This window comes from Canis lupus, chromosome 33, assembly GCF_003254725.2.
Source record: "Canis lupus dingo isolate Sandy chromosome 33, ASM325472v2, whole genome shotgun sequence".
NCBI lineage: Eukaryota > Metazoa > Chordata > Mammalia > Carnivora > Canidae > Canis > Canis lupus.
Window position 1 is genome coordinate 11,474,329 of NC_064275.1, and position 27,496 is coordinate 11,501,824.

Consider the following 27,496-nt stretch of genomic DNA (forward strand, 5'->3'; position numbering starts at 1 on the left):
TTCTTCTGATATTCCAAAGTGGGAAAATGCATTGGGAAAGAAGTGTTTAAGCTTAAAGAGTGCTCTCTGGAGGACATAAGAAGGTACTTGATCCATCGGCTTTCAAGAACAAATTAGATAAAAAATTCTCTCCAATTAAGTTTAGGGATTATCAACATTTATTACTTCTCTATAACAATAGAAAGATGGTAATGGTGGTCATAATTCAAATTTATTTTCAGGATTTGGGAGGCCTGCCACCAAAAATCTCATCCAATATGATCTGACAATTAAAATTTAAAGCATTGAAATTATACCTCTCACTTCTTCAGCTTCTCGAAAAAAAATGAAATCCCAAGGAAACCAAAAAAGCTCATCTTACTTCAGTCTTTAAAAATTACTATACATTTGTAAGAGCCAAAAGACCTAAGAATTGTGACAATTTGTGTTTGATGTGAAGGAATAACTTCCCTCTAATAAAAGTAGTAGACATTTGGTTCTTCTGATATAACAAATTGCCTCTCAGTTATTTATCTTCTCAGTGACACCATTTTATCAATAAATGTCTTAAACACCAGTGATTAGCAAGAAATACTTTGGTTTTTGTTTTGAAATATGGAACCCTAGACTGCAGAATGTTAGTAATCCTGGATAAGAACTCTGCAGAGTGTTGATAATTCGAACGAGGGTCACTCTTGTAGATACCTCTCTGGCTAAAATGAAGATTTGCTCCTCTTTTCCAAGCATTGGATTTCACCTCAGTGTGATACTCAAAGAAAGGCACTAAAACATTTTTTAGATTTTTCATCTGGAAAGAAAGAAACACTCCACTCATAAAATGCTTTCCACTGATGGACTTGACCTTGAAAACGAAATGGCCCATGAAGTAAAGATGACATAGATGGCTGAGGTGTTCGGCAGTTCTATCCTCAATCGAGAGATGCTGGGAGGCAGGAAGGCTGGGCCCGAGCCCTCAGTATGCCCAGCAGAGCTCCAGGGATTCCGTCACATTAAGGAAATGAGTTCACAAAGTAAGGTTTAAAACTGAGATTTGACTTATTGAGTACCTCATGTAAGTCAGATGAGAAAAAAGAAAAATATTTGAGACCACAGATTATTAACTCAATTATTTAAGTGTAGAATCATCCTTCTAATTTAAAAACATCAATATTTCAATACACACTACTCATGTTTATTTTTTATTTTTATTTATTTTTTTTAAGATTTTATTTATTCACGAGACACACACAGGCAGAGGGAGAAGCAGGCTCCATCCAGGGAGCCCGACAAGGGGCTCGATCCTGGGTCTCCAGGACCTGGGCCGAAGGTGGCGCTAAACCGCTGAGCCACCCGGGCTGCCCCACACTACTCATTTTTAATAACTCTTATATACCTCAGTAGAGTGCCATTTCGAAGACCAAGAATGTCTTTATTATAAGAATGACTGACAAGAAGAAAAAAAGAAAAACACTGTTCCTCACATTCTTATTTGATCTAAGGAAAGGTAAAATAGTTCCTGATTTAAAAAAAAAAAGATAGTTAAGGGAAATACTTTGTTTTTTTTGTTGTTGTGTTTTTGTTTGTTGACTTCTTCAGGATATGATGAATAGAAGTAGGTAGCATATCAAGAAGGGAAATGAATATATACTAGTCTTTATATCATGAAAAAAAAATTCCACGGAAGGTCGGATAATACTTTGTTTCTGAGCACTGATTTTTCTTCTGAGATAGGTGCTTAGAACTGATAAAATGCATTGAAACTAGTGTACTGAAAATTCATGAATCACCGCAATACATAATGTACAGCAAAGTTTTATCAGACTATAATTTGTTCTAAGTGGGGAAAGGGCCAACAAAATGGTCCATTAGATTTACTCGTCAATTTATTTAATTAAATGACTTCCTGATTAATGAGAAATCTGCATCTTTTAGTTTTCCCTGAAAATAATGCAGAAAATGGTATATAGGAAGAGAAGGCTTTGAACAGGAAGGATTTTTAATTAAATACATGTGATTCAGATGCTTAAAAACAAAAACCACACATGATAATGTTTATGCTGTGAGATGTGAGGTGATAAATGCTGCCCGTATGCTTACCTAAGAGGAGGTTTTACGTTATGGCAATGAGATGGTTGTGAATTCAGGGAAACAGGATGGGATGAAGGAATCTTGTATTCATCATCATCTTCCTCGACTGGGTCTCTGGTTTTCTCTGAAAGGGGATTTGCTAACGGGCCAGTACACCTACCAGAGAGGGAAGAAAATCCAGTCTAGTTTAAGCATAACAATTCAGAACATGGAGTCGGGTGTGATAGACTTAAATCAAAGGAACTACTTTGTCACTTGTGTTCATTTTTCCATTACAGGGTAACATCAGAAGGGCTATTCTTATACTAAATACAAATGAAAAGGATTTTCAATCTTTTGTTAAGACTCTAGTGATGAAATAAAAGAATTTTCATACTTATAACTTTAAATGGCACAGTATGAAAAACTAGTATCCTGTCAGATTAAAAAGGTCTTAAAGTTTAAAAAGATGTATAAAATTATCCAAACCAAAGTCATTAAAATATTACCATTTTGTTCCAATTTAACTTAAGTGGGTAAATTAAGATAATAAATATATACGCATTGTAGTTTTATGTATTAGTGAAGTCTTTATAGAAAGGTCAAACTTTCTGTCTCTTGTGAATATTACCTATAGCTGAAAAAAAATTCAATTAAATGAATTCTTTCTCCTGTGAAGTTCAAGTACAATTCAAATTGTTAATTTTTTGCCCCAACTACTACTAAGAACTAAAAATGACTGGAACAATTAGAAGTAGATAATAAGAGAACTTATTAAGTCTTTGAGGTACAGTACATTATTTTTATGGCTTCAATTCCCTGGCTAAATAAAAAAGAACAAAAATGAGTACAACAATTACCTAATATCAAAAGAAATTTTCAGGCATTTTACCCATCTATGAGAATAAATAAACAAAACAAAGCCAAACAAGGAAACAAAACCTACTGTTTTTCCACAGTTGTTGCTAATGGAGTTAAATCCGACCCTTGCTTATGCAAGAAACACACAAACCTACCCTAACTTTAGGAGATCCAACCAGTTTGCAAGACATTGTTGCTAATATATAAATCGGAAGCTTTTGTTCATCATTGTGAACCTCTGTTTCATTAAAAATATTAAAAAAAAAAAATCTTTGTGACTGCAATATTGAAGCACCTTCTGTAGAGGGAGCAAGAGTCCTTTGGTATATGTGCCATAAAGCCTGAAATAACTTCATCTAGATTTCTTCTCACTAGCTAGAATGAGAAAAATTTTAAGGGCTTTTCTCTGCGCCCATAACAAGAAGACATTGTGAAAAACGTTCAAGTTTTCAAGTTTCAACTATGTATCTGAATCCTTAGAAAGTTCAAAGACTAAAGAAATGTCTCTCTTAAGACTTTTCAAAAGCATATTTTTTTACCTGTCTTTGAAGACTTTTTTCAATGCGGATTTTTGAATCCTTGTTTGTTTGAGCTATCTCTGAATTCAGATGACAGTTTAGAGTGAGATGAAAGCACAGTGACAGAAAGTCCACTGTCATGCCCAGAGCCCAAGCTCATAACCTTATTAATAACCTAAGGGGGACACCTCCTGTGGTGTAACCTTAGAAGAAGTAGAAGAGCTGGTGAGAACATGAATTGCAAAATGGTGATCCGATTGATGGGTATTAGAGTAGGGACTTCAAACATGACCTTTCTAAGCCTTATAAACACAGACATCTATTTACCTAAGTCAAGGACCAGAATGGGTTCTATTAGCAAATGAAACAATATACATCCTTTCTATGCCCTAATATACCTTCATTCATAATGAATCCTGTTTTCCTATGCAATTCAAGCATATCTCTTGTATAAAAGAAAAAGGAAAAGACTTACTGACCAATTGTTCAACAACATCCACCTATCTGCCTGTTGTGGATTACTTCCAAAGATTTAAGAGTTTCCAAAGAAGGACTGCATATTGAGACAAGAATGGGCAGTCTTTGAAACCACAACCGTTATGGCTGATTCTATATTTTCTCTTCAACGATAAAGAATTTCATCGGGGTAATTCACACACCCCTCCCCCCCTGTGCCTTCCTGCAAATCAACAGATGGGGTATTTCTGAAGAAAATGAGAAGTAAAGCCCATCTAAGATTTTATGGAATAATAAGGGCTTAAAGCTAAAATTTACTAATCATAGATTATTAGCTTAAATGGATTTTAGTGGATTATATCTAGAAGTGAAAAATGTCTTCAAGTGGCATTTGTATCTAAATCCAAAAAAGTGCTTAGATATCCCATTTATCAGCGTTTTAATAAGTTCTAAAGAGTCAGATTTTTCTTTGTATTTTTAATGCAAACTTCTTCTATCAATATAATATTCTACTTAGATAAGCCAGTTTATAATATTCCAGTGCATTAAAAAACTTTTTTTTTAAGATTTATTTTAGAGAGAGAATGCATGGAGAGAGGGAGGGGTAGAGGGAGAGGAAGAGAGAAACTTTAGCAGACACTATGCTCAGCACGGAGTATAATGCTGGGCTCAATCTCACAATCCTGACTGAGATCATGACCTGAGCCAAAACCAAGAGCTGGATGCTCAACCGGGCGTTTAACTGACTGCGTCACCCCGGTGCCCCTCACTCCAGTGCATTTTATTCAGCATTATATAACTTTTTATATCAAATTAATCTTGTCCAGTTCTGAAGGGGAAAAATAAAAGCAGTTTCTATCATAAAAAATGGGAATGTACAGTATGGACTTGGGGTGATTATGTGTCAATACAGGTTCAGCTGTTTTAACAAATGTACCATGAAGGTAGAAGATGCCGGTATTGGAAAAGGCAAGGCATGTATGGGGGCGGGAAGTATGTGGGAAACCACTGTACCTTCTCAATTGTGCTGTGAATCTAAAAAAACATAAAGCCTCTCATCACTCTACACTTCTCTAAAAAATAGTTTTAATAAAAAGACAAGGTACACAGAAGATAAAGAAGTTGTATAGAAAGTATACAATTAATATAAGAGACATCTCAGTGCACATAAATAATTACGCGATTTGTAATTGTATGTGGGATTTTCTTCCCCTTCACAAACTAATTCAAAAAGGAGGTTCGATTTTACTTGCAACTAAGTGGTAAAATAACAAGTTTAACAATTTTCGGTAGCTATCATGTATGATTACCTTTGGCAGTGGAGAAAATACCTAACCTATGGACACTAGAAAATTTTTGGTCCTTGATTTGGCTTCTGAGAAATGTTTAGGATATCAGAGGAACAAAATAGAGCAGATTGCATTTGGCTGCTTCCAAGGTAAAGCTGCCAAGTAAACCGTCTTACCACTTACACCCATTACTTCATCCCCTTTACATTAGCCTCATACGTTGGCCCAGCATTCTGCATGGTGGCTGTCATTCTGGAGTTAATCCGCTGGTAATGCACAAGGACACATTCCCTCAAAGGCGCACAGTCATTTTCTCCCCCACCTGCACCTCTTGTTAAATTCACTGTGTGTTAGTTATTGGAGCCTTTGTGAGAAATACATCCATTTTCTGCAAGTGCACACTTGAAAGAAACCGAGAATATATTTTCTAATGCTGCTCTTAGTGATTTTTACATTTCATAACAAACTCACAGATACACCCCTCTAGAGCATTATACATCCTTGGAGTGAGGGGGGTGACCTGCATATCCCACTGGCTTTATTTAGGTAACCTATAACTCCAACACCACCCTTGCCATGTGCTTTTCTTTCCTTCAACTGAGCGAGTTCCTGGTAACGCACTTTTAGTCCATCAACTTTTCCAGAAGAAAGGCAAAGTTGAAATATCCATTTTTATTGTCTATAGACGAACCTCCTGTGACATTGCCTGACAAAACCGGTTTCTTTCAACTTTAATTTGTTCAATTATGTGTATTTGGTATATGTTCCTTCACGGACATTGTGTTTTCTATGTACTCATCTATGTCTGTCATCTATTTCTGTCCTGAATTGCAAAATGCTTCCAGCTAGACCCTGAGTCAACAAAGGCCTGGCAGATGTGTGTCCAGGGGAGCACTCACAGCTTTTAGACAAAAATGAGTGGTTATCAGAGAAATAGGTGACCAAGCTGCTAAGGGAAAAAGAACAATGTTTTTTTTAGGATTCTTTCATAATCTAGAAAAGCATCTTAAATATATTATTTTGCTCGTTTTCTACATGTAAAAATGTTTGTTTAATCATATCTGCAGGCAAGGTTTTAAAAAATGTATTTTCTTAAAACCAGATCTTCAGAACCTGTTGTATGTATTAGTCCATATCTCTTGTATTACTGTCACAATACTAACAGGGAAAATAGTTAACTCAGGGAAGTCCTTGCCCTGAGAAGTGGTAACATAAAGTAAAGCTGTATTTGAAGTGATTGCATATATGCCACAAATAACTTCCTCAGTACATCAGAGTGATTTTGAAGGTTCTTTCATGACATCAAGAAAAGTTGGTGTGGTCTATTATTAAGTTTAACATTAAGCCTTCCTATAAGATTTAATTATAGCATTCACAGACTTGTATATAAATTGGAGAAACAAATTTAAGTGACTTTTTTAAAGGAACTTATTCAGAACCAATATAGATCTCTAAAATTTTTAAGGGTTCTGCTTTAGAAATCAAGTAGATACCGAGGAAACACATACCTTTATTGAGAATCTATCTTTCCAATATATGTTGGATGTTAAAGACTTTACGATGATATATATTTTTTTTATTTTATTCATTTATGATAAGCACACAGTGAGAGAGAGAGAGAGGCAGAGACATAGGCAGAGGGAGAAGCAGGCTCCATGCACTGGGAGCCTGATGTGGGATTCGATCCCGGGTCTCCAGGATCGCGCCCTGGGCCAAAGGCAGGCGCCAAACCGCTGCGCCACCCAGGGATCCCCTACGATGATATTTAAAGTGGCATTATTTGTAATTGCCAAAAACTGGAAACACAAGTGTCCCTAGTGGAGGGATGGATAACCAAGCCGTAGTATGTTTTATTTGATTTTTTTTTTAACATTTTTTTTTTTTAGATTTTTGTTTATTTATTCATAGAGACTGAGAGAGAGAGAGAGAGAGAGAGAGATGCAGAGACACAGGCAGAGGGAGAAGCAGGCTCCATACAGGAAGTCCCATTGATGTGGGACTCAATCCCGGGTCTCCAGGATCACATCCCAGGCTGCAGGCGGCGCTAAACCGCTGTGCCATCGAGGCTGCCCCTATAGGTTGTTTTAAATTGGAATGCTTACTCTGGAGCAATAAAAAGGAACAAATTATTGATACACTTGACAACACAGATGAATCTCAAAGGCATTATACTAAGTAGAAAGAAGCCAGACTCAACGGGCTATGCACCGCATGTTTCTATTTATATGACCTTATGGAAAAGACAAAACTACATGGACATAATTCAGATTGGTAATGTCCAGGGGTTTGGGGTGAGGGGAGAAACTGACATAAGGCACGGGGGCGTTTTTTGCAGTGAAGGAACTGTTCTATAACTTGATTGTGGTGGTGATTACAAAGCTATGCATTAGAACTCACAAAGCTGAATTTTACTGTGCATAAATTATGCTTTAACCACTGCAAAAATTTCATTTTAAGATTAAAAATTCATTTTAACTCATTTCAGATATTGTAGATAAGCATCCTTCACAAATACGCTGAATATTCTTAGTGTTTTTCAAATAACTTAAGATGACATAACTAACTTACTACGTGAATTTAGACTTATTAACAGGAACTAAGAGATGCTTGAATCTTGTAGAATCTTGTAGAAAGATGCCTTCACTTAAAATGAAAACAGAATCTCATTCTAACCCTACACGTTTTCTATCAATAGATCAGTAGGTTTATGGAGAAATGGAGAATATATGATAGATTATGCCTCTGTGGGACAAAAAAGAGACCGTATAAGGAATACATTTTATACTGTATATTTAAATAGAATCCAATGGCTCACTTTTTGTTTTTTGTTTTTTTTTCTTTGAGAGAGTGAGAGAGAGAGTATAAGCAAGGGGAGGGGCAGAGAGAGAAGGAGAGAGAGAGAGAGTCTCAAGCAGCCTCCATGCTCAGTGCAGAGCCTGATATGGGCTCACATCTAAGGAAGCCAAGATCATGACCTGAGCTGAGATCAAATCAGACACTTAACCAGCTCAGTCACCCAGGCACCCAAATGGCTCACATTTCTAAGGCTACCTAATTTTTTGTGATCATAAATGTTTTTTTTTTTTTTTTTGTAAATTATAAGTAATAGGTTTGTCAGACTACTAGGATTAATGTTGTAACCATTCCCATCATAGCTTTTAGTCAGAGAAAACTAAACATTATTGGAATTAGTGGCATTCCCTCCTATCCAGATTATAGCCATCTACCGAATGTTTTCCCACAGAAGAGGAGAAGGAATTGCAATTCTACGTGAATTTAGAAATTATAATAGTATAATAAAAAGAAAAATAATATTCATATTTATCTTGTACATTTTCTACACATAATTGCTTTTTCTGTTGAGTCTGGTTTAAAACTATAGACTTGCAACCCTCAACTGTTTTCATCAATGTATCATGTAGGTTCTAGGGCTTCTCCACAGAACACCAGAGAACCTATTTTAGGATGGGCAAACTGCTTTGCAGGAGATTTGAACAAAACTGTATTTTCCTGCATAATCTCACCAATTCATAAGTTAAATTGGAGTTTCAAATATTAAGTCACATCAGTAGGTCAAAATCAAATTCACAAACATTCTACATGATACAACAAAAGAAGAATGCCACAGCGATCAGAGTGAACAAACTGAAAAGAAGGACCTACTCTCTACCATCCCCTATATATCATGTCATGTCCTATAAATAACAATTTATGTTATTAAATTTATGTTATTTATAGGAGACTGCCATCTTGGGTAATAGAGCACCTTTTCATTGACCCAAGGTAAAACAAACAAAAATTGTGCAATGTCTTGGCAAGTCTTAAAAAGATTTTACGGTACCAGAGGAAAACTGGTTCTGAAACTAATAAAAGAGCAAACATATTCATTTGCTAGGATTAAGAAAATAGAGTAGCCCTTAATTACAGCTTTGTCTTCCATTAAAAAGTTTTCTACCATATTTTCTTATATTTAAATAGATAATACTAATTTCTTATCACTGAGCATAGAGAGGATTCATGTAAAATCAAAGTACATATTGTCAACACTGATCCTCAGGTGAACGATAATGGAACATGTTTTCGGGCTCTTTTGACACTAAGTACAAGCAATGAAGCCCGGTATGCGCCACATAGAAAATGAAAAATTTCCATTAATTTCCGTTAAAAATTTCCATTCCTTTAAATTTTTTTTTAAATTACAGTGTGGTATTTGTATTAATATCACTCGTGGCTTAGTATTTTTTCCTCTTCTTTCTCTGTCATCCACTTTCTAGTTAGATGCAAAACAAAACAAAGTTTCCCCCTTACCATGAATTTGCCAAATCATTTCGCTCACGTTGATCTAGCTTTTATCGTATCACACTTAGATTTATATAGAGACCTTTCTGGCAACTGTTTAAAGACCACAATCACGTGCACGTTCACACGCACAGATGCTGATGGTTAGAAGTGTGGACCTCTTTGGTGACTCTCAGTGAGCGGTGGCAGGTGCTGATGCTACATTCACAAAGTGACATTTCTAGTTTATTTTCCCTAGCAATTTAGTATATAAATGGGGATATTTTGATAATAACCAATAATGTCTACTAAAATTTTACTCTATAGAAGTGTTCTAACTATATTTTCTATAATTAACATTTCAGGGGGAAATGGTATAGTCTACTGCAAGGTAATGCTTTAATATATAAGTTCCATATTGTTAAAAATTTCAGAGTTCTACTCATGTGTCTAAGAGTGTAACCCATCTACTAAATTTGAGCACTGGGCATGTAGAAATAAATTTATTAGCTTTAGATGGTACCTACTGAAATAGTAACCTGAATATAATATAAAGTTTAAAGCTTAGATGGTATGTCCACCTGTTCCCTCAACACTTCTATTTAGGGGTGTGTGTGTGTGTGTGTGTGTGTGTGTGTGTGTGTAATAAGCATCCCAAATTCAGCAGATCCCTAAGTCTCAATTTTATCACTCTGTCCTGTTCCCACATCTGTTCCTTCTCCAGTCTCCCTCACTTTGGGAAATGGCACCAACAATTCAGTTTCTTTAGCCAAAAATGCATGTAGGGGTCGTCAGTGACTCTCATACCTCACAGATATCCAATTTATTAATGGGTACAACTGCATCAAAATATGCCCAAAGCTGATCCAGGAGCTCCATCACTGTTACTCCAGGCAAAGCCCTGACGATCTCTGACTGGTCTACCACAGCAGATGACTATACTCTCTGCTGGTCTTGCTTTCACTTCTGCTGTCCAAAGACAATTTTCCACATAACAGCCGGGGAAATTCTTTAAAAATGCAAACCAGGGTCACGTCAGAGTGCTGATGGAAACCTTCTGAAACTAACCAAACCAAAATTCTTATCTTGGCTTTAAAGGCGGTATGTATGCTATTTAGCCAAGGAATAACTTACTCAGCTTTGGTCAACTTATTTCAAGACAAATATAATTTAGTAAAAATTCGCACTACAAAGTAAAAGTCTGAAAAATGTCAAAACGTTAAAACTCTAGACATTAATATTTGGAGCATGTATACACTTGTATTTATATATTCATTAATTCTTTCCTACAGTTTCCATATTTTATAGAACAAACAACTGCTACCTATATTGTCAGAATAAAAAACTGAAGAGATAAATGTGCCATTAAAAGTCAACACTTGTATTGTTAATTATGGTTAATTTGCAGCATGTAAAACTGAAAACTAATTTGCTGTTAAACATATGTTGTTAAAGTATTTCTCTGTTTAAATAAAGCAACTGCACTGTTTCTGAGGGAAAAATCAAGAGTAAATGGGGACAATATATATTCACATGCACTTACAAACTGAAGTAGTAGATAAATATCAATAAAATACATTATCCTATGAATTTATTCTTAATTTGTAGGAGAAACAGGTATCTAATGTTAAATATATAGGAAGCAAACTGTAACCTCTGCTTTTTATCCCACTTGCCAATATAAATTTAATAAACGATACTCAAATTTAATCTCCAATTGGCAAGATTTTATTTACTTCATTTTCTGATATTCTCTGAATTATCAGAGTTAATTGAACTTAGATGTTTTACTACATATTCATATATCCAGAGTTCATTTGAGGCTAGAATATCATATAGTTCTTACTGATTTAGAGCTTCCTATACAGAATATGTGTATTTGACTCCAACTTTTATGTCAGCTACGTTATCTGGCAGTTCCCAGGAATTACCATTGGAGAATGCTCCAATTACCTTAGTTTCCCACTGTCCCCTGAGTGATGTCACATTTCACACTCTTGCTTTTTCTCGTCCACTCCCTTTTTGAACTGTGTCTATTCTCTGTTAGGGAATTTCCATCCTCTCAAATAAACATCTTTGGACTTACAAAGCCTGTAACAGTCTTTCCTCCAAGCCTAAGTAAAACTAACAAGTAAGAATTGTACAGTTTAGTGCATAATGTTCTCTAGTGATTCCATGTAATTTAATTTAATTTTCTAAAATAGAGTGTAAATTTCTTGGGGGCTGGGATTTAGCTTATCCTTCTTTTGTATTTATATGTATAGAGGTCTCTAGGGGACCAGCAGAGGAAGAAGTGAAGATGCTTTAAGACTTTCAATTAGAGGTGAGATCTTACCCAATAATCAACCAAGCAACCAGGTATTCTCAATATATTCACTACATCTCAAAACAATAAGGTGTTATGGAAGAATCAGAAAATAAAAAAGGTTTTGTTCTCAAACCCTAATATTTTCAATGTGGAGAAGCACTTTAAAATAGAAAACCATGGAGCAGACTACATAGTTAAATGTGTAGAAAGTTAACTGTAGGAAAAATGAGAATTAGTTTTACCACTTACTATCATTATGAATGAAGGGTCACAGAAGTTTTCATAAAGAAATAGAGCCTGAGACATGGACCTTTAGAATAAAGATTCTGAAAGGGTGGTGCACAGGAGAGAAGAACTTGAAAAACTCAAAAAAATAAAACAGAAAAAAAAATCAAGACAAGACTGGAGGGCAAGCATTAGGAATTACTGAACAATATTTTAGTTGGGTAAAATCCTGTGGATCTTACTGCTAGCAGAGAGCATATAAAAAGAAAGAAAACAATGCTAGGTTTTAAGTAGGAAAGTGGTTTGGGGAAAGTAGAATTTAAATTATTTCAGCTGTGTAAACAAAATCTATTGGAGAAAAGGCAGGTAGTCTGATTGGTTGATTGATTTATAAAGAGTTTATTTATTCATGAGGGACACAGAGAGAGAGAGGGAGAGAGAGAGAGAGAGGCAGAGACACACAGGCAGAGGGAGAAGCAGGCTCCATGCAGGGAGCCCGATGTGGGACTCGATCCAAGGACTCCAGGATCACGCCCTGGGCTGAAGGCAGGCGCTAAACCGCTGAGCCACCCAGGGATCCCCTCCTACTCTTTATATTAAATAAGACTACTGGGAGGCCTGGGTGGCTCAGCGGTTTAGCGCCTGCCTTCAGCCCAGGGCGTGATCCTGGAGTCCTTGGATCGAGTCCCACATCGGGCTCCCTGCATGGAGCCTGCTTCTCCCTCTGCCTGTGTGTCTCTGCCTCTCTCTCTCTCTATCATAAATAAATAAATAAACAAACAAACAAACAAACAAACAAATAAATAAATCTATCTTTAAAAAATACATAAAGAATAGGAAAATGGGAATCAGGAGACCTGGTTTTATCCTGGTTTGACGTGGGTACATATATCATTTAACTGACTGTCCAATGTGTCTCTTGTGTCCTCGTGTTTCAAATGAGACAACCCAGGTTAACTTATTTTTCAGTTAACTCATTTTAAAATCCATTTATACTAATTCTAAGATCATAACATATCATGGGTAAGCTTCTTTCAGTTGTCCAACTCTGAGGCAATGGGGCAGATTTAGCTGATTATAAAAAACTTCAAAAGAACAATCAATAGGATTTAGTGGCTGAATAAGTTTAGGAATCGAGAAAATTGAAAGAATCAAAGGTTATTTTCTGATACCACACTGGATAGTTGGGATAAATGTGACACCACTCAGGGAGAGAGGTAAATTGGAGGGAAAAGCTCCTTTCCTCTTCTCGGGTACAAAGATGACGTAAATTTTCTCTCCCTGTTCTTCCATGTGTAATCCCACATGTAATCCCAGAGTTAGATAAGTATCATAGATGCTGTGGTTACCAGCCAAGAAGAGGAAGGATCTTGATTTCTGGTACCTTAGTTTCTAAACCTGGCTGGATCATTTTTGTTGACTTTCTATTCAAGTTTCTATTCACTTTGTACTTTCTGTATTGTGTACTTCACATCCACTATTATCGTATCTTTATGCACGGACAAATGATCTCCAAGTAACTCACTTGATGCTAGGGACAAGGGTGGCAGCTGGAGGAGGAGGTGAAAGCCGGGGAGGAACATCGTACTCTTCGCTTCCCAGGTGACCATTGGAAAAGACCTGAAAGGACATCAAAGGGTCGGTTTAGAATTTAACTTGTGGAGGACCTTAAAACAGCAGCAGCTCTTAGAAGAACTATAATTTTGAAAAGAATATGTAATTTCAGTTTATTTAGACAAGTAAAATATCATATAATTTACTTAGGGAGTCAGTAGCACCATAGTGATTATTCACTACCACCCAAAGGAGTACCGAGTTATAGGTAAAACATATAATACGACATGATTCTTATACATATTGAGAAGGAATATGTACTTTAATTTCTATAAATCAGATATTGGCTAGATACAAAGATAGTAAAGTTTCCCCAAATACCAATAAATTTTTATTGAGAAGTTACCATTCTCTCTAGAAAAAAGAAAGCAGTACTGGTGCAATTCTTATTTCAATTCTCCCAAATAAAAGTGTTCTAAATCATCTCTCTCTGGAGTTAACAGAATATTTTTAAACTTCTTGATAAAATAGTACATGAGTACAATCAGAAAGGCCTTTCATCTTTCAAGGCTTGGAGCTTCAACACTATTGGCAACTAGAGACCCGTTCTGGCTTTCAAAGTGCAGGCAATTTTAAATGAAATTTTCAGTGTGAAAAACACAAACTAAAACTATTACCTTGCTCATAAGGTACCGTAGAGAACCAGTGTTTAATTACTCAGAATAAGAATTTCCGATTTCCAGTTTCTCAGTTTTACACTACAGGGACTAAACAATTGCTTGTTACTAATCCAACAACTTGAAATTAAAGCCATTTAAAGAGAGAGAGAGAGAATAACTTTGTATATTCACGCACGTACAAAAAAAATTAGGCGTATTTTAAAATCTTTAAGTAATCATTAGAGTTTTATAGTGTGGCTCTTACCTAAACTCTTATTAATTCATATTTAAAAGGTAGGCTGATGTGGGGGCAAAAAGCTATAATATAACCTGAATAGCTCTACAGCACCATCTATGACCTACCAATTTCTTTTCCTCCCCTCATATTTCTGAAATGGTACTGAAGCCTTTAGAATGTTTAAAATAAAAGTCCACATCCTTCTCTATCAACTTAAAATAAGAAACATGGTTTAAAGAACACATTTGAAATATATCAATGATTGCATTTCAGAGCTACACAATCTAGATCTTAGAGCACTGAAGTTTCATCTAAAAACTAGGACCTGTGCTAGAATTCCAATTTCTCTTTTGCACGTCTCCCTCGTTAGATGCCATATGATAATTACACATTATGATAAAACAGATCGCAAACACCGTTTCACTCGAAATTCCACGTTCCCACCTGCACCCATTCCAATAGACTTAGAATCATTTTAGCTGCCACTACCTGCGTGAGTGCAGTAAGTTACAAGTTGAGCTAAAAATAAATATTTTATATTCTTTGGAAATCTGAAAAGCCTGTTTATAAATAGGAGAGAAAAATAGTTTCTCAAATGTGTAGATTGATAGCACCAACTGAAGCAGTTTACTGTGCAACCCCATGCACTCAGGCTTTCTTCTTCTTCTTAAGAGCGGCAAGGCAGGCGGAAGGGGGCGCAGAGAGAGAGGCAGAATCTTAAGCAGGCTCCACGCTCCCTGTGCTAAGATCACGACCTGAGCCAAAATCAAGAGTCAGTTACTTAAATCAACTGAGGCACCCAGGGACCCCAGATTCAGGTCTTCTTTAATTCAACGGAGACATCTTTTTTTTCTGCTTTCCCAGCTGACTGTCCCAAATCAGCCACAATTGCATTGAAAATGGTACCAACTGAAATATTCTGATCCTATTACTCTTCTGCCAACAAACAACAACAAACTTTAAAACCTTTTCCTGTCTCGCAAACTAAAGATAACAGTGTAGAATTCAGGACAATTCTATTATTGGTTTCATTTTTATTTTATTTTATTTATTTATGATAGGCACACAGTGAGAGAGAGAGGCAGAGACACAGGCAGAGGGAGAAGCAGGCTCCATGCACTGGGAGCCCGACGTGGGATTCAATCCCGGATCTCCAGGATCGTGCCCTGGGCCAAAGGCAGGCGCTAAACCGCTGCGCCACCCAGGGATCCCTATTATTGGTTTCAATCTACACTACGTGTTCTCTCTCCATATTCCGTCCATCCAAAATTGACTTCTTCACTATGCCTACTTTCCCCACCTTCATGCTATTCCTTCCTGTCAGGTCTACAGAAACACCTACTAATCTTTTCGTGTCTGTAGCCAGTGACCTTCTTACGCATAGCTTTCTTTGTTCCTTCTTTTACAATGCAGCTCAATTAGATTTCTTTTTTCCTCTTGAGGACCCCGTATTGTGTTTTCTGAATGATTTTCCTATGTCTATTCTCTTAGTTAACTAATCATATACCTGTTTCATTCCCACTAGACTTTGCTTTGTTCATTTTGTATTTCCCCTGGTGTCTTGAATATCCTAAGTACTCATAAAGCTAAAACAGGCTGAAGAAATGTGAATATATTAGGGGAAGTTTAGACTTATGGAAGAAGTTTAATCTGAGTTATCATGTAACTTATTATAAATTCTAGGTTATCCCAGATTAATATGTTTCTACATGCCTCAAGATAGCATTTAGTGCTAATCTTGAAGTTTGAAATGTCTTCTTATGATTCAGGTATTAGCTAAAATTTAAGCTACAATTAAATACTTTAAGTATTTGGGACCCTTGATATACAGGGAAAACACATACTTTTGTGATAATCTTAGTACAATTAAGACAGAACTTATTTATACAAAATCCCAAATGCAACCCATTTTCCCCGTCCCACATATGTGAACCCACACAAACACTACCCCCAAAATATTGAATAGAGACAGTTCAATGCAATGTTAGTATCTGGATATAAGTAGATAAATTTCAAGTATCCAGATACTTTAAAACATTTTAATGCAAATCTTTTCACCTCAACTAATTAAAATAAACCACCACCAACAATAAACATCTAGCCAACAAAACATTTATGAAAGAGTAGGTTTCTAACTGTGGCTAGAATCCGAGAATTTCAGACAAAGGAAATAGTAGTACAGGAAAGAAATTTCTTACCAATAAAAGATGATAAATAAGCCTAATAATGCTTACCTTACAGATTCCCATTAAAAGTCAAGTATTACCTTAGCTAATTTGATTGTGCCAGGTGGGAGGGAGGAGAGAAAGGAAGTCAAAGAAAGTCACAGAGAATTCTTACACTTCATTTCAACAATGAACTCAATGGCTCTTTCCCTCACAGCTCCCTACAGGTAGCAGAAGGTGTGATTAGCATTTAATTTATTCTTGTTCCCCCCCACCACCATTTATCTAGAGAAGATGCAAATACAAAGGGCAAATGTCTCCAGGGGATGGTGGGCAGTGGCAAACTGAGAGAGGACTACACATGATGAAGGGAAGCGGGTTGTCTCTCATTTACATGAACTTCTCTTCAGGTACATTTAGTTCTCATTTAAGCATTTCATGCTTACTCCAGTTTTCTTATCTTTAAAATGGGAAGAGAAGCGTTCATTTGAAGTATAACCTCTAATGAAAACAAGTCTAAATGAGTGCTGTCCCTACTTCACACAAGAATGTATTGGCTTACAACTGGCGAGACTGGAGGGTTACAGGGAGATACATCAGCTTCCATTCTAGAGCCCCACCCCCCTTTATTCCCAGGATGAAATGTTTTAAAAACTGCACACCTCACAGTACGGAGAGTGAGGATACACCCTAACACTTATCATTCTCATTAAAATAGGAGGAAAAAAATTCCTATTTCAAACAAGAAAATGACATTCTACCTTTTGCTGGAGGCCAGTGCTGAAAAAATATATTAAAAAATGGGTTTTCCTCCTTGTATATACGGTGGATGTCTTCTTCTTCCAAGCCCTTTCCCTGCCCGTGCCCAACCCCACCCCAGCGCACCCACACTCTCTTGCTTCTACCATCAGCTTAAATACTGGACTAACTCACCAACCAAGTGCTTGCGACATACTCATTAGGAATTATGCTAAATAGAGAGCAAGGAGAAAGAGATGATGATTTTGAATGAAAATGTCAGCTGTTACAACATACACTGCTACTTCACATCTAGCTATTACTTCTGATTCCAGGCCTGAGGAGCATGAGGATTTATTTGGAGGTTAACTATTCTCCTAGATAAGGTACTATTATTCTTCCATTTTATAAAGTAAGGAAAATAAGAGAGACAAACCAAGAAACACTAATTCTAGAGAACTGATGGTAATCAGAGGGGAGGTATTTTGCTCACCCTCTGGACAAAATAGGTGACAGGGACTAAGTCGTGCACTTGTGCTGATGAGCACCAGGTGATGCACAGAAGCGTGGAATCACTACACTGACCACCTGAAATAAATAGAACGCTGTATGTTAACTGTGCTGGAATTTAAATTAAAAAAAAATAAGATATTTTTTATGTTATAAGTAAATCTTTCTCTTTGTAAAAAAAAAAAAAAAAAAAGGTAAAAATAAGTGGAGTTGGGGCAAAGACGTAATAAGTTGCTTACATTCATAAAGCCAGTAAATTCTAGAGCAGGAAATAAAACTCTGTTCTGAGTCCAGAGCCTGGTTGATCTGTGCTGGTAAGATTTTTAGTCAGGTTAAAATGCAGCTATCAGCTTTGCCTTATCCTTGTCATTTTTCCTTCTGCCTGAAGGAGCTGAATGGTTTCTCTGCTATTAAAACATTTGGTTAAATTTGAAAGGGGAGAGAGCATTGCGATGCCGGTTATCCTGAACACCACGAGGGTCTTGCATATAGAAAGCACTTACAAATGTGAAATTTAATCGGTTTGGATGTAAGCACCATAAAGATGTAAGAAACAAAACTCCAAGGCAGGAGCCCAGAAACTGAGGGCCACAAGATCCCAGCTGGACCCAGTCCTCTGTTAGATGTTAGCGGAAGCCAGCCTCTTACGTTTCCCCACAGTGAAATGAGTAAGAAGAGTTAGGCTTTTTCTACTGTATGTAAGTTATGACGTACCTTGTAGCCTATTGAAGGTCCTTCATAAAGATCATGAGAGAGAAAAAGAGATGTTTGTCTTACAGCATTTATTACATTCACTATATATAAATCCTTCTTTTATCATCCACCACAGAAGTTGAAGAAATAGACTGAAATCATAAATCTTAGAAGTCTAATTTTGGTTAAAACTTTGTATCTGGTTGTAATGTGAAATTAACTTTGAGAATATAAACACTGCATTATTAATACACACAATATATGAGATTAGGCCTTAAAGAATCTTAATGAAGCTTATTTAGCCAAAACTAAATAAGATTAAAATCCACCTTTCAGTGAGATACTGTGCAATTTCCTCAATGTTCTCTGGCATATTAATATGTATCAATGATCAAGACACAGAAGTTCACATACAAAACATTTGAAGGAATCTTCACAACTGAAGTCACTATTAATATTTCATACCTATAATTAACAAAATAAAATTTCATACCTATAAGTTATGAAATAGTAACTTCAATTTAAAAAATGGTAACCTTCCATACAAAAATTAACAGCCAGTGTAGTGTTCTAGGGCTTAGAAGGGCAGGTTGTATTAGTGCTTACACTATACAACATATTATGTAAAAGAACCATGAAATAAAAGGTCTTCAATGAACTGGCTAAGATAATTATTGTAAGTATTTCCAAAGTCCATTCAAGAAATAAATTGTAATATGTTGCTGAGATATAACCTGTCAATTCACATCAGAGGCTGTTCCAATCCTCTTCTCAAGACAAGTAGGACCATATATGAATGAAACGGAATAGAAACTAAAGGAAAAAAAGAAAAAAGAAAAAAAAACCCAGCAGATCCCTCCAATCCAGATTTCAGGTTGTGGTAATGTACATTTGAGGATGGTAAGCACTCCATTTTCAGAAAACACTATAAAAGTGGTTTTATTAGTACTTTTTCTTTCACTTACCTTCTAGACGACCTTGGGGGAAACCTTTAGAGTTCTTCATATTTAAAACAGATGATATATTTAAAATACCGAAGGTACCAAGGTGAGTTACTGGCAGAGTCAGGGCAAACTCCCACCATTCCTCCCCTTGCTGTGAATGCCAAACTAGACATTTTGACTCTTCATATCCTGGCTACCCTAGAATCACTGAAGTTAAATACACAAAGTTCTCTTTACCACTTAACCTTGGCAAATGAGCATGTGTGAGCACGCACACATGTATATGCATGTGCGTGTGACGGTCTCGTTCAGTTTTATGGATGAAGAGCTTACTCTGTAAGAGTGAACTGCAAGTGGTGCCTTTATATATGGGAAAAGTTCATTTTACCTGGACACGCAAGGTGACTATCGTTGGCAAAAATTCCAATGATCGATTTATGATATGCTACAGTCAACTTTTTTTCAGATTAGACAGAACCAGAGGAGTTAAAAAAAAAAAAAAAACACAACAGTACTGATTCTCCCACCTACAAGTTATTAATAGGAAAAAGTTTTGGCAGATGAAACAAGGGAAGGTAAAATAAATCTCCTGCAAATTGTCTGGTGTCTTCACATTAAAATTAAATCATCACTTAGAACCTTCTTCCTGACTTCTTTTAAGTTTTAATGAGCTTCTGATTATTTATAACTTGGAGAAAATTAAAGACCTTCAGGGAAGTGCCCACACCAGGCAAAAAAACAAAACAAAAAACAAAAAAACACTGCCCAACCTTTTATACTACCTCCTGTCAGAAGAGTTCGAGCAGACTGTTTAGCTTCTGCTTTGCTTATTCCTTACCTTGGCTCCTTCTAAAGGCAAATCGTGGCGTCTGTGTTTTCGCAGAAGCACAGGGTCAGAGCCCATTCTACTGTGCCTTCCATTTACATTTGAACTTGCTGTGATTCCAGGCTTTGGAGAGCCATCCCCTAATTGTCGACAACCCACTGACTGATTAGTTCCAAACACATCCCGAGGGCACCAGGCTTCAAGAGGCATTGGCTGGTCTCTAGAAGGCACACTTTCCACGTGATGGAAGTGACGACTCAGTCTGTTGTCAGGTGGGATCGGGGGAGGTCTCTCAGGGGGAGGTGGAGGAGGATCTCTTAAGGGAGGAGGCGGTGCTGGGAGTGGTTTATCTTGTTTTCTCACCATGCAAGGAGAAGACTGACGATATACAATGGAAAAATAAATGAATTAGAAGTTGCACCATGAACTGAAAAATGATTTCTTGGCTAGTTAGTCTATTATCACTTTTGTTTTCTAAGCCATAATGGAATTTTATTAGATCCCTGTGCCATCTTTTAATGTTTCTTTTTATCATCAGTTAATGACGTTAAAAAAATTAATGAGAAGCTTATGTAGAAAATGAATACATAAACTTGAATGTTATGGACTATAAAGACTACACAGGAAAAGGTAGCAGAATATCAAAATTATACAATGATTTTGACTCGTTGAAAATAATATGCAGTTCTTAATTTATTTGCACTCTTTTACAAGTTAGGAGAGAGAAAAGAAACTAGCAAAGTTATTGTTGTTTTACTTTTTGAAAGAGCAACTTGATTTGTAACATCTCTGAAAGAATAAAAGCCATTTTCTTATTTGCTGCTGCAACATAAAGCTACTACTAAGGGGCAAATTTGCTCTGATCCTGTCTTTTACCAGTTATTACTAGAATAGTGGAAAATCACAAATAATAGAGAATTACTTATACAACTTATCTGAATTCTTATGGATCCTTAATATAAAAAAGAATCTAATTCCCATATGGAAATATAAAGGTACATGCACCTGAATTCAATTTATATGACTTTTATGGTTTTATTTTTATTTACATGGTTCATCTGATGATTTTGTGCTTTTATCGTTAGAAAATATTACAGAAAAAAGGAATGTGCTGAATGTTTACATAATTCTAACTAAATGCCATCCTAAAAAGTCTTAATCTGATCTTAAAATCAAGTTACCTGTAATTGAGAACAATCAAATACTAAAATATTGTGCTTCTGACTCATCTTAGACTCTCTAAAGTATAGTACCCAAATGGAATTAACTTTTTAAGTCTTATATTTAATATAGCAAAATACACCCTTATCAAGTTTGGAAACAAAAGTCCTCACAAAACTAAACAAACTGTAGGCTTATTAGATTTACACAGTTAGGATTACGTCTTTAATATTAAAGAGTAATGTAATTACTCTGCAAATATTGTAATTCTTTGTAATTAATTCCTTCAGGTATAAAAAGTACTATACAAATAATTGCCTCTTCTGAGTCACCTTGAAACCTGGGTGATAATTTATCACATCATAAGCCCTTATGCAAATATATTTCCATCACATTTTTCTTGTCATGACACTATGAAAATGAGTGTAAAATATCATTCGAGAAGGGCATGCAATTTATTTTAATACATATAATGACTTTTAAAATCTATCTTACAGAATAACTATATTTACTCTTCTATGCATTTTTGCAAATCAGGGAGACACTACAGTCCTACGCTCTCTGAATAATTATGTAACTTTTACAGTAATAAAGCAAAAATAGGATAGTGGGCTCAGCATAAACAAAATGAGAAACACATCAAAGTTCTTCATAAACAATTAAGAGCACAAGAAATACAAGTGATGGAATTCAAAGGAATCTGAGCAATCCGTAATTGTCACTTTACTGATCTGTGTTTCTAGTAAAATCGGTTTACCTTTGGTGAACCAGTGGGACTGCCACAGGGAGACCGAACTATGCCTTTCTGAATTAGATCCAGGCGAGGAGGTACTGGTGGCAGGCTCAGATGTGGGATCTGGAGAGGATCTGGATGTGGCTTTCTTCTCTGTGCAAGGGGAGAGGATCCTGGTGATGTGACTGGTGAATTTTGCCTATCAGTGCACTAGAACAGAGAAGAGAAAGAGGATGTTGATTTGATGTGCAAAGTGCAGGCTTTTCAGTTCTTAAGGAAGACATTTGGTTTGAGAAGGTGTCTGCCATTGAACATCTGTTAAACTCAGTTTACTCTGATTAATAGATGGGAAGCACTCACATGGCCCCTTCAAGGGCAGTATTATGGGAAAAAATAAATGGGTAAGTTTCTCTTACATATTGCAGACAAGGCCTAGGAAAAAAAGAAGAGCAGAAACATAGTGTAAAAACAATCAAAGGCAAACATTTCCCTCAGAACCCCGTCCACATTTTATGAGGAAACCAGAAACATACAATGCAGTAATGCACACTGCTCTTGGTTTCTATATTATGAAATTTTCTTAAATCTTTGATTTATAGTGTATTCTAGAACTCAGAAGTCATTTTGTTCCATATAAAATATGCATCCAGTGCATAGCCCTACTTTCGTACATCCTAATTAAATCAAGCAGGGTTTAAAAAATAAAAATGTGTATTTAAAATAAAAATAGCCCAATTGTATTTTCCTCAGGCGTTCATATGGAAAAGATATCAAGTTAAATGTTTTTCTTTGCTACTGCAGGTTTTCTACATTGTTTTGTATTTCTACTGCAATTTTCTACATTGTCTTGTAGATAAAATGGCAATGAAAAGCCAGCAACAAGTACTCTGATTTGTACGTATGTAACCCTTTTTTATTTTAGGATTTTTCTTTTAATGTGACATAATCTGCTGGTGATTTCATACTAATTATACTAATAATAATCATACTAATTAATAAAATGGCCTCACCAACGTAAACAATATTGTTATGAAATAGTAGGCAGCCCCTTTTCAAGGCTAAGTTACTAGCTCTGTGGAGATCTAGGCTTGATTTTTATACCTACCGATGCTTTGATAGTCATCTGTTTCCTAATGCTAGTATTTTCAGTGTTAAGCTGGTTATCAACCCATTTTCCCCCTAACATTACTCATCTTTATAAGAGCAGTCAATGTCAACAATTGACTATTTATTTATTTATTTATTTATTTATTTTTTTTGTTTATTTATTCATGATAGAGAGAGAGAGAGAGGCAGAGACACAGGCAGAGGGAGAAGCAGGCTCCATGCACCGGGAGCCCGATGTGGGATTCGATCCCGGGTCTCCAGGACCGCGCCCTGGGCCAAAGGCAGGCGCCAAACCGCTGCGCCACCCAGGGATCCCAACAATTGACAATTTAATTTGAACTGTAGCAACAGTGAGAAAGATTTAGCCATTCTGTCTTTATCTGAGGGGGAATGATAGATTTGTGTTCATATCCACACTTAGTTACACTGTATAAGGCTTTAGTAAAATTGGGTTTGTTTGGTGTTTTTTCCTCATGATTAGACTAGGGTTATGGGGTTTTGGAAGGAAGACAAAAGTCAAGTAATATTTTAACCACATGGTATCAAGGGCCCACACTATCAACGATTCCTCACTGTTGATGCTGGCCTTTGATTATATAGCTAAGGGCTATCTGTCAAGGCTTCTTCAAGGTCAAGTTACTCTCTTTTACTCTCCCTGTCCATTCTGTACTTCCTGCAGGGCAGTCACTATGCACAGACCACACTTAAAGAGTGGGGAGCTACAGTCCCCACTGTAAAGGCTGCTTTTTAAAAAAATTAATTTATGTATTAGAGACAGAGACAAAGAGAATGGGGGGGGGAGGCGTGAAGCAAAGGAGAGTATCTTCAAACCAACTCCCTGCTGAGTGGGGAGGCCAACACAGGGCTTGATCTCAAACCCATAGAGATCACAACCTGAGCTGAAACCAAGAGTCACATGCTTCACTGACTGAGCCACTGAGGCACCCTGAGATATTCTTAAAAGTAAATTTGAGTGGCTCAACAAAATCATCTAGTCCATCTCTCAGATATGCCTGAATATTGTCATGACACTGCTGAACTTCCAATTCTTTGCTTCTCTTTAGGGTGCCAAATAACTAAAATAGGTCAACAAATTTACCCATAATTTTACATGACATATTAAGAAACTTTTCTTCTTTTTAATAATTCCATGATTCTTTTTTATATCTCTTACCCTGTGATAAGACAAAAAAAATCTCAATTGTTACTAAATTAGAAGAGAAAAAGTAGAAACTCTGTAGTCATAATAAACTGATTTTAATGTAGCCGCTATTCTTAATAAAATAATTCTACTGGGATGCCTGGGTGGCTCAGTGTTTGGGCATCTGACTTCAGCCCAGGGCGTGATCCTGGAGTTCTGGGATCGAGTGCTGCAATCGGGCTCCCCAGGGAGCCTGCTTCTCCCTCTGCCTGTGTCTCAGCCTCTGTGTGTGTGTGTGTCTCATGAATAAATAAATAAAATTTTAAGAAACAAAAACAAAAAAAAACAATTCTACTTAAAAATCCATGGAGTCCTCACATGGTCAGGAATTTGAACCTTCTGGAATAAAAACCACCCCAAAATGATCATACACATAATAGAAAGAATTCCTGATATAAACAATGTGCATCACAGTATCACAGTATCTTAGATCAGGAGACGTCACAGGACCTCCAATTCTCCACACATCCCATTAGGACAATTTGCAAAACCACCACCTGACAAAAATGCTTTGGTCACCTGGTAATTATCCTTTACAAAAAAGACTGAAGAAGCAAAACTATCTACAGTTCCTATTCCATCCCCCCTCCCTGCCACACACACACACACACACACACACACACACACACACACAGAGAGAGAGAATTACATAGCACTTTATCCATTTAGTTGTTTGCAGAGAAAGTTTTCAGCGCTAGGTGCACAAAATGGACACTGCTGAATAAAACCTCTGCTCATCTGAGCACTTTCCTTCCACAGCTATCTTCCTGCTTCCTTCATTACCTGAAAAAGAGAATTCTGACACAGCCAACAGACCACCTCACACCTTAACTTCTGCTTTAATTACTAATATTTAAACAGTTCCCAAGTTCCTAATATGTTTAAATAAAGGGATGGATCTGAGGTGAATTGAGTGAACTGTTAGATTTGAAAGGATATACTGAAAATTCTCAGGATGGACATCCAAACCAGTATGTGGGGTGCAGCAATAACCTTGAACTTCTAGATACTTCTAGAGAAGCATATTCTCAACAGCTTTGTGAATGTAACTGGAAGCAGATCTTGCTTAAGCATAATTCATATTGTATTCTCAAGGCAATTATATACCATCCTCCTGAAAAACTAATTCATTTTGAAGCATTATAGTATCTGTAAGTTGACTTAGTTAGAAGGATTTTATGGAGAATATATTTGTAATGTGAAGAAACAAAAGATGTTTCATCTTTACTGATTATGTAGACTCAATTTACCATATTTTATTTATTTTCCTGAGTTACCCTGAATCATATTAAAATCCCCATGTAAGAGTAGATAATTTAACAATGCCCTTTAGATACTAACATATTATTCTTTGCTGAACTTTCTGCTCTATGAATAATTCTGTAATCAAGAGTACTGAAACTTTGCATTAACTATTATTGCTGGCAAAATTCAATGTTAACTATGAGCATTTGTAAACATTTTTAGTAGGCAGTTTTAGTAGATGGTTCCATAAACGGCCACTTTTAATTTATTTGAAAAAAATCACAATTTTTTCCTTCCTATCTGATAGTCTAAGGAGAAAAGATACTTAACACAATGCTTCACACCCCTTCTCATAATTAAATTCTTAGATGAGAAATAAAAAATTCATGACATAAAAATTTATCAACTCAATGAGAAGAACAGAAAGTTGGCCCTTTTTTTCCTTCTGAAAATAAAGAGAAGCAAATAGACTGATTTAATGTAGGTCTAAAATTATTCCTCTTTTAAACTGTACCTCTATCTCTATATAATATTTGGATATTTAATGGTCTTTCAAAGGATTTTGATTCTATAGCATCAGAATTTCCTGTTACATAGAAACAACAAATGCTCTAAAGCTGAGCTGTGCAAAGGAAATGTGGCTGGTCATCTTTAGTCTAACGATTTATAGTATTTTCCAAACAGATGCTATAATCAGCCATTTCTCTCAGCTCTTCCTCCTGTGTCTTCTTCTACAGGTCTAATCCCCAACCCAAGATCACTCAGGCCATTTACTGTTCTCTACTTCTGATATGTGATAGCGGGAGTTATTGGGGAAAACAGCAACAACAAACAAAAAACCTGGAACTTACTCTCTGACTCGAGTTTAAATTCTAAAACTGAACTATGCTAACTTAATCACCTCCTACTGATTTGTCCAATATTCCTTTATAATCACTACCATCTCCATTTTGTATAGAAATGCAGATTTAATACATGTACATAAAACTTCTTGAGTAGAAGGGTAGGAAAACATTTATTTAAATCCTGAATAATAACAGGCAAGATTATTAAATATATTATTGATAGGGATACACTTGATTGGAATATGTTAATGTGAAATGTGACTGTCAAACTGAAGTCCTAAAGCCAACTGATTATAAAAAAAAATCATATAATTTAAAAAAATCATATAATCAAACCTATAATCTGACTTCATACACATATATTTCCTATATGTAATATTTGAGTTTCAGCTAGAACTTTAAAATGCCATGCAGTCTTACACAAATTACCTGTAGATTAAAAAAAAGGTTAATCTATTTCATGGAGACTTTATGGAATAATAAATTAAATGAAATATGAAATAAAAGTGGTTATAAAACATTCATTTGGATGATATAGTTAGAAATATCGACTCTTTTGACATAGAAGTGATACAATACAATCTATTCCATTACATTTCCAAAATTCCAGTCAGAGTTTGCTCATCTTCACTATCAAACAATAATTCTATTAGAGATATCCTTAAACAAAAAGTTCCTACCCTTCTTATTTTGTCCTAGAAAATTCCTCTCACTGTTAGGCCTAAACAAAATCAAATATGAAACAAATAATTAGACTAAAGTCTTACAATGCATTCAAAAATCAAACATGTCATTTGGATTATTTGCTATTAATTCTTACCATTAACACAAAATTCTAGAATTTAACAGAAATTTTTATTTTTTCATCTTGATCTGGAAAGCATCTTACATATAGA

The 27,496-nt window shown here is 36.0% G+C and overlaps 1 protein-coding gene across 15 annotated transcripts in view; it reads right to left on the reverse strand.

Moving 5' to 3' along the window:
* Positions 1–27,496, reverse strand: part of CBLB (Cbl proto-oncogene B) — a 409,638-nt gene that overhangs the window by 36,912 nt on the left and 345,230 nt on the right. For all 15 annotated transcript variants that reach the window (XR_007407886.1, XM_049105236.1, XM_049105235.1 and 12 more), the window contains 4 exons: positions 22,227–22,412; positions 20,321–20,686; positions 13,507–13,601; positions 2,077–2,223 (listed from right to left, as the gene is read on the reverse strand). Coding sequence is in view for 14 of the 15 variants with exons in the window: in XM_049105236.1 (XP_048961193.1) it covers positions 2,077–2,223; positions 13,507–13,601; positions 20,321–20,686; positions 22,227–22,412 (794 nt within the window). In the remaining variant the exon portion in view is untranslated. The remainder of the gene's footprint in view (positions 1–2,076; positions 2,224–13,506; positions 13,602–20,320; positions 20,687–22,226; positions 22,413–27,496) is intronic.